Source organism: Watersipora subatra, chromosome 4, assembly GCF_963576615.1.
Source record: "Watersipora subatra chromosome 4, tzWatSuba1.1, whole genome shotgun sequence".
Taxonomy (NCBI): Eukaryota; Metazoa; Bryozoa; class Gymnolaemata; order Cheilostomatida; family Watersiporidae; genus Watersipora; species Watersipora subatra.
The window spans coordinates 37,977,277-37,985,779 of NC_088711.1; the positions used below are offsets into that span (position 1 = coordinate 37,977,277).

General features: G+C 34.8%; 1 protein-coding gene across 3 annotated transcripts in view; it reads left to right on the forward strand.

Annotated features, from left to right (window-relative positions):
* The window catches only part of LOC137392965 (uncharacterized oxidoreductase YjmC-like), an 84,845-nt gene extending 77,989 nt beyond the window's left edge, over nt 1-6,856 (forward strand). For all 3 annotated transcript variants that reach the window (XM_068079339.1, XM_068079341.1, XM_068079340.1), the window contains exon 10: nt 6,401-6,856. In XM_068079339.1, coding sequence (XP_067935440.1) covers nt 6,401-6,457 — 57 coding nt within the window. In that variant the 3' untranslated portion in view covers nt 6,458-6,856. The remainder of the gene's footprint in view (nt 1-6,400) is intronic.
* The last annotated feature ends 1,647 nt before the right edge of the window (nt 6,857-8,503 follow it).

Genomic DNA, 8,503 nt, shown 5'->3' on the forward strand with positions numbered 1-8,503 from the left:
ACTAATCAAGTAATAATAACAGTGATAGGAAAATGAATAATGTTTAAACTTCAAACACGATACTCAAATTATGTTTAAAAGAATGCAAGTTGCAATAATAACGACGATAAAACAAGCTTTAAAAAACTTATATTATAAACTTCAAAAGTTATAAGAAGTTTATAAGTGTAATAAGAGAATGTAAATTTATTTATCTATATATATATTTTTAAAAGTATGCAAATATAAGAGAGTGAGTAATAACTGATACTTGCAATCTTACACGATAAATCTTACAGTAATCTTACAAATGTTTGTTGTAAAGTGTGAAATTAATTACGAAAAACTAATTGGTTAGGTTTAAAAGGAAAGATGTGTAAGCTAATACATCTAGCTGTACCACCCAGCGTTGCCCGGGTAATAAAAGGTTTGTGAACAGAAAATTGATTTGTATTTAATATATAACAACATTTGCCATTCTACCTAAAAACAACTGTAAAGGTTTTCAAACTTTGTCAAACAACTTTTAAACTTCATATCATGAAAAAAATGTTTCGTGCAGGTCAAATAAATTAAAAAAGTAAAACGACTATAAAACGGTTTAGATGTAAAAGTGAAATAATTAGCAAGTAATAGCTAAATTGAGTCTGCTTTGCTACGATTACAATATGAGATGATTCGGTAATGATACAATTAATACGAACTGAGAAAACAAAATGAAAATTCTGAATAAGCCTATGTTGAATTAATAATAACAATTCTTGCATAGAAGTGTGTGCATAAAAAGTTACTGTTCCACCCAAAGCTATCCGTCAAAACTCTGAATACGACGATACTGGCACGACGATATGTAATGTAAAAATAAAATATTGTAGTGTCTTTGTCTGATCGAAGGTGAGAGAATCTAGATTCTAGAGGCTAGTCCTACTCGAGATAATATAATTGTCCGTGTGAAAAGTATTAACCTTTGCGACGATTTAGCAATTGAACCTTAGAAAAGCCGGAAATAGAGGTTCACAAAAATTCAAAAAAGGCACCGTGTTTCATAGAGTTAATAGAATTTAGTCGCCAAATTCTAATACCAAAAGAGTCTATTGTCGATATCGTTTTGCCAAAAACAAATTAGCCTTAAAACGTCGAGGAAAAAAAGCATCGCGTGTCATGAAGCTAAAAGAAATTCATAGAGTTGTAATTATTACGTCATTTTTGTGTGAAAACGGAAAACGATGAATAGTTTATGTATAGAGGCGCACTAACCGGAGATTCCAGTTGATGCGCCTTAGCGGTGAAAGAAAAAAAACACAGAATAATCGTACCCTTATATAAGCCGCATGGCTCACAAACCATCAGAAAAAAGTAGCGGCTAATAGTCCGAAAAGTACAGTACTCTATAAGGTGGACACACACACACACACACACACACAACGATTGCTGTTTATATAGTAGATAATAGTTCTCCCTTTCGTTGATCAGGTATACTTGTTAAACTTGGATGTCAGTTTTTCAAGCTTAGTGAGCATGGTACAGCAACATTCTTATATCGCATAGTTTTAGATATCACATATCCTACCTATAATTTTCATAATATCATGACAGATATTGTCATATATCATATGATATTATAAGATATATGGCAATATCTGTCATATGATATCATATGACAGATATTGTCTATGACAATGTCTATGATATCAGAGACGTAGTGCTTAAATATAGTTTTTTAGTATATATTCTGCTGTATAACATTTTCTATTTGTATTTGTTTATTTAGCCATAAATTTGTTGTTTGTGTTACTGACTTGCTTTGGGAGTATGTGATAGCTAGTCCTTTAAAATCTCAGCTATCCTCAGTGTGTCTTCTAAAATGGAAAACGGTTTTTATTAATAGAATGAGCGGCTGGCTAAGGACATATGTGGTTGGCTAATGAGAGCTGGGAAGAATAATTTATGTTTGTGTATTCCTAATGATCTCTGATTCTCCGATGAAACTCAGAGGAGACAAAAGAAAAGCATTCTGTAAAGCCATCGTAAAAGTAGAAGCAATAAAATAATTTTTTGATGTTGATTTCAGCCCTATTACACATGTCATACAAATATGCTCTCCTGTCCCACAGACTTATGAATAGAAACAGTACTAGGTATGTTTGTACTAAAGGGCAGTCTGGCTATAGGAGCCATAAGTGGTAAAAACATGGTGTCAGGTCTTAGCCAGAAAGAGCTCTGTTGTTGTCATCCAATTATGAAAAATTTTAGCTTTGGAAAGGAAACATTTGATTATCCCCTGTCGATGTCAGGTGGGAAGAGCTAGAGAGTCACCAGTAACTTGAAAGTTGGCATCGATGAGAAAAAAGCAATTTTTGATGGAAATAGTCAAGTTTCAATTTGCTTTTGATCAGCTGAAACATTGCATAGATTGTGACAGAAAAACTTTGATATAGTTTACAGTTTTTGATCATAGAAATCTTATCCGAGATCTGAATAATCTCTTGAAGGCAAAATATTTCTGCTGTCCATTTCAAACTCTGTGTGCTTTTATGTAGCTGGACAGTTGCATGTATGAACAAGCTTACAGACTAGTGTGTTCTGGCATGAAGTTTGCTGCCATATTTGAACTGTCAATTGTGTAGTTCTTCTTTGTCATTCTTATCTGCACAAATATTGCCTGATCATTTCCTCTCTTTTTCTCATATTTTAGTCATAGAAAAACCTATGCTAAGCATAACTTTAAGATTTAAGCTTTAAAATATAATAGAAACATTATTTTGGAGAAAAAAAAGAAAATTTGATTTTGAATATTCCTTTGAGTTGAGACAAATCTTTCCTGATGGCTTTTGTTAAGAATGTTTTTAAGGAATTGCTCCAACCAAAGCCTGTCTTACATTTGTATTCAGGGAAGTTTTATGCTAAGAAAAAGTGCATTTGATTTTGATACAAAACCTTCTTGATAAACTGCTATAAAGAAGCTTAGTTTCTTCTGGGGGTCAGCAGTGAAACCAGAAGAAAAAGTCGGCGATATTTTTATTGGATCATGACAAGAATAATGATGAAACTGTTAGATTGGTAGGATTTCTGTTGACCATAAAAAGAAACCGGACTTGTGAAAAACTTAGCCAGCAAGAATTAATCTTCTTGTGTAAATTCATAATTCCGATGAAATCAAGTAGATATTGGCAGCCATATTGCACTTGTAAACCATCTCTTTCTAGTCTGTTCAGTTCACAAAAATCTCACACAACCGCCTAGCCAAATGTCTTGCAATGTTAATTGTTTTTCTTTGAAAATGCAATTTTATATAACAAAAATGTAGGACATGCTATTGAGGTTAGGTCATGCATTTTGATGCCATATTACACTAGTTTAACATGAAGATAATGTAGGTGAACCACAACCGATAGGATGTTAATGAGGGAAGAATGGCCGCCAACAACACCTCTGCATTAAGAAAGTAAATTGACCATAAGCCAACTACTACCGTCTATGACTGTTTATTACATACCTATAAAACGAGACACTTGTCTATGATTACCACAATATTTGGTGGATCTATTGTCTAGGTGTTTAGACAGACGTCTCTAACATGCATTCATTCCAGAACTCTACCACAGAATGGTCTTCAATTCTTAGTATCACTCAGGTAACTGACCAGTCAGCTTTGATGCTTGGCTTGGAAGTGTCAAAGATAGCTCATGGATATTTCATTATTTTTCATCGGTGGTCTTTTTGGTTTTCTTGTTGACTAACCAAGTACTTATTCAATCTGGAAAACACAATTTGTTTCAACTCGATAGTTGTGTTTTTTGTGCAAACATGTATATTCTTTTTATATATATTTTCTTTATATATATATATTATATATAAATGTATTTTATAGATATAAAATTGTATCGTCACCCCGTTTGACTAAAGTCGATGGTATTGTCTATTCAAGCTTTGGTCTCTTGCCACACACCTGAGAGTTTGAGCACTCTAGTTTGACTAGTGTCCACTGTAGTCATAGAGCCTCTAAGTTTCAGTCATTCCCAATAGCCGCTTTTCCGCAACTCAATTGTCTTGATTGTTGCCAGTATTCGGGCAAACCACATCTGATGTGTAGGCAGCGTCTGAAGTGGAAAGAGATCCTTGGGGGTACTTTCTGTCATGCTAGGACGGTAGTGTTCAGGGCCAACGGCCTTGCTCGCGGGGTGCGTTCGAGAGGGGCGCTGCGCCCTCTCGGTAGAGGGGGTCCGCAGGTACTCCCCCGAAAATTTTTTTAGCATGAATGCCCCTAAATTATGCTGTTTTCCATAACTTAAAACCCTGTGTTGTGTACAGTATGAAATTAAAAGGGGGCTTAGCTGCACAACCTGGGTGCTCTATGACTACAGAGACTCCAGATTGTGATGTGAGTGAGTCAAGAAACCTCATAGACAGTCCACACCGACCCCAGACGCAATACAGTCCCATCTCCAAGCCACCGTGAATATTATTAATATGATGAGTTCAGTCACTCACTCTTTTCTTAAATACAGACTCTAAATTCATAACAGTCGCTAATTCTTACTCACCTTTAAAGAAGTTATCTATTGGCCCATGCCGTTTCATCATGAATTGAAAGAAACAATGAAGAAACTAGTATAATAAGCAAGAATTTATTCAAAACTAACATCCAATACACAAGAGAAGAATCCAAGCAATGATTAATCTTAAGCTATTCAAGGATTCCACAGGGCGGCCGACACAAGGGCCCGTCGATTGTGTCGGTTGACAGAAAACTGATCGGTTCTCAGACTTTTAACAAAATAATCTAATTGATCCGCCATAATATGGAAAACTAACTGAAGAAATCAAAGATCAATAGCGTGATTCTCTCATCCCGAAAACGCGCATTGTTTTCTGTGTAATGAGCTCGAGCTAATATAAGTTCGAGAAAAAAAGGAAAAAAACGTTGTGTGAATATTTCACGTCATTCCGAATTTACCACATTTAATAAGATATGAGCAACCTTATATGAGGGGGTACGCCTTCCAGGGACTACCCCCACTAATTCTTCTTATGGGCACGCCGTACCCCTGTGTACCCCCCCCCCATTTCGAACACTGTGTGGGTGTTTTTGCACCCAAAGTTTAATGACTGTTGGAATCGCAGTTATTCTTAATCTTTAATCTCTTCATCGAGATATATATATCAGGATATACATGTATATATATCAGTATATTAGCTGTGCTACCCGGCGTTGCCCGGGTAATAAAAAAAGTCTGGACATAAAATTGATTTGTATTTAACATATAACAACATTTCCCATTCTAACTTTCAAACTACATATCATGGGAGAAGTGTTTCGTGTAGTTGAAATAAATTAAGAGAAAAATAAAAACAGTTGTAAAAGTTTTAAAACTTTGTCAAACAACTGTAACTTTCAAGCTATTAGCCTGGCACATTGCCAATGGAAAATTCAAGTAAGCTAGGCTTCTAATGACGGTAAGCCATGATGTTGCGTCAGCATTGTTGTTCAGCTACAGCTATTCTAATAATAGCTATAGCCGGAATGCAGACAGACGGACATACTTTGAGAAATATATATATAAATATAAAATATATATATATATAAGTATGCTTTTATATTTATTTATATTTATGTTTCATGCTTGCTGAGAGCAATCTGAAGATTGCTCTCAGCAAGCATGAAACTATTAGTAATGAAGTGTTTTATATAAAGTTATAGTCTGTTTTACTAATTTTAACTTGTTCTGATTTTATCATTGAGCACTCTGCTCAGATTTTGTTTTTTTTTTCATATACATATGAGGAAAAAATATAACGCATAGTACAAGAAATCCATTTATGCCCAAAATATAAAACAATGTGGTGATAACACCGCCTATGTAATTCAGTTTGTCTCTTGAGAGGAGTGTATATAATCAATTTATTATAAAGACTCAGTTTGTTGCTGATCTGTGAGACAGCCATTAATAAGTCTAGATGCATTAGATTACCACCATCCACATGTAATGTTGATTGTTTGAGCAATCGCATTAATCTTTAGCATAATTCAGTTTGCTAGACCTTGCATTGCCTTTTGATGTTTACTTGCATATGCATCGATCTGACTTTTACAGGACTTTCACTTAACGAAGTACATCTTTCATCTTTGTGACTTACAGTGTAATACTATGTTTCCTCTATTTTTCATTTCGCAAAAAAAAACAAAGACGGCATGGCTTGTGAAATCTTGCATGCTTATTTCGAAGTCTAAATTTTTATATATTTTACCTTTAGCTGAATAGTACTTCCATGTCATAGCGTTTCTATGTTAATTCATATTTATCACGCAGTTGCATGTTTTGTTTTCATATCTATTACTTTCAATCAGACATGTTACTCTTCATCTCTGTTGGTTGTATATGTGGTATGAATGTATAGTTCAGACTACATGTGATTGTAGGATGATCTGGCGGAAAAGTGCGGAGTTGAGAAGATACGTCGAACCCTCCATGATTAAAGGCTTTTATTATTCATTCAAAGTCTGGCGAAGTTTTATTTGTGCTGATTATCATTCATCCCATCGGCCAGAAATTATTTTTTAATTTTCAAAATTTAGTGCTTTGATTTTATACTGATGAATGCTCAGGTTACATTTATGCCCTAGTTTGCATGCTTACTGCTTATGATTGTTATTATTGATATATTTTGATTACTAATTTTTAACTGCCATGTTACAATATTTGTACAATGCGCTGAGACATAGCCAAAAGCATGATTTGCAATATTTATCTTTCAAGGCTTGGCTAAATGACCAAGCCGTGTAGTTTTTGTAGTTTTGCATCAGCTACCTCAATAATGCAGTTTAAAATCTTTAGGAAAATGTTAGAGGCATTTTAGAAATAAATTGTATCCAAATTACAAATACAGTGATTTTGAATACTGAAGCACACAGAAAAAGTGTGGAACGAATTCGCGGATATTGAAGCTAGTGCTGAATGGTAGTGTATTCGCATTCATAAGAAGTGCTTGCTTTGAAAGTCAAAGAGTATCTTTTAAAGCAAATTCAGCATACACCAAAAGCGAGTAGTTCTTCTTATAAAATGAACACTGGCCGCTCTAAGATAATATAATGCCATGCTAAATAAATATGGTTTTGCAAATAAAATTATTAAGAATGAATCCTAATATCAAAATTTCACTTTATATTGCATTGGCCGTAAAAAAGCTGATTTAGATAAATGTCAAGGATAAAAGACTGTTTGTCTCTTATGCCTCTAGTGTCCATCGCAGTGTCCGCACCAAGGCTGATGCTAGCACTCGCATTTAGTGCGCTTTCACATGATTGTTTCTTATACCTTAGGACACATGTATTCGCGGCATCTAACTTTCGCGTTTTCGCGGTGTCATCCACTCGCGAAAATTTAATGAGCGAAACTAAACTATCATAACGAACGAGCGAAAACGCGAAGTTAAATAGCTTTGTTCATTGATATCCACAATAAAATCGTCATATTAGAAATGCAGGTAATTTTCGTCTGTGGTTGGGATCAATGGGAAATTTCTGGTAAACTCATTATAGCTAATACACCGACTGAGCAGCATGGCAAAGCAAATTAAGAATATATCAGTTTAGTCACCGAATTTGTAACTGATGAGGATGAAAGTCTGGTAGGTGAAGTCATAAAATTGCAGAATAATTATTGTAGTGATGAATTTTATTACCAACCAAAAACAATATCAACCCTCATCAGGTCTAACCACATTATCTCTTCCACTGCCAACCATGTACAAATTAGCTACCGGCCTAGTGCCAGCCATTTTACCGAAATTGCCGATATTGCTTCATGATATGTATACAGTATTTTTTCAAGTTCTACTTTAATTATCTGTATAATCACGAAAATCTAAATTGGCTATTATGTCATCAACAACTAATTACCTGTTTTATGACTCGCGCGGGGTAGTTAATGAACTCACAGAAAAATGTTCGTTTTTAGATTAGCAATTCTCAAACACAAGTTTAAAATTGCTTCGTTGTTTTAGGCTGATTTTATAGAGAAATCTTCGGACAACACAGTCAATTTCATAAAACACTTAAAGACCGTGGGCTATGTGGTCAACAAATAATAAAATCAGGTTACCAGACAATTGCTGAGAAAGTCCAAAAATGCGTTTATGGCAGCGGCCCCTAGAAAACGCATAAATGCGTTTATGGCAGCGTAAAGGTTATACAGTTTTGGTTGTGAAGATGGTTGCTACCTATCTATTTTCTTTTTCTTGGGATTCGAGTGTGTAAGTCACAGCGGGAGGAACCTAGACGTCATTGATAGTCTAAAAAACAAATGGCAGCAAGTGATCAAATTGAATTGCCGATCTCACCCACACATTTCAACCTGTGGTTTACAAATACGAACTAGTTCCAAATTGAATTTTTTTCTTATTAGCAAACTGGACCTGATGAATGTAATCTGTTTTTTCCACTGCATTTATTTTCACATCACTATATTTTCGCACTCATCAGAGCCGCGAAATTAAGTTGCAGCGAAATTTTATTCTGCGTGCT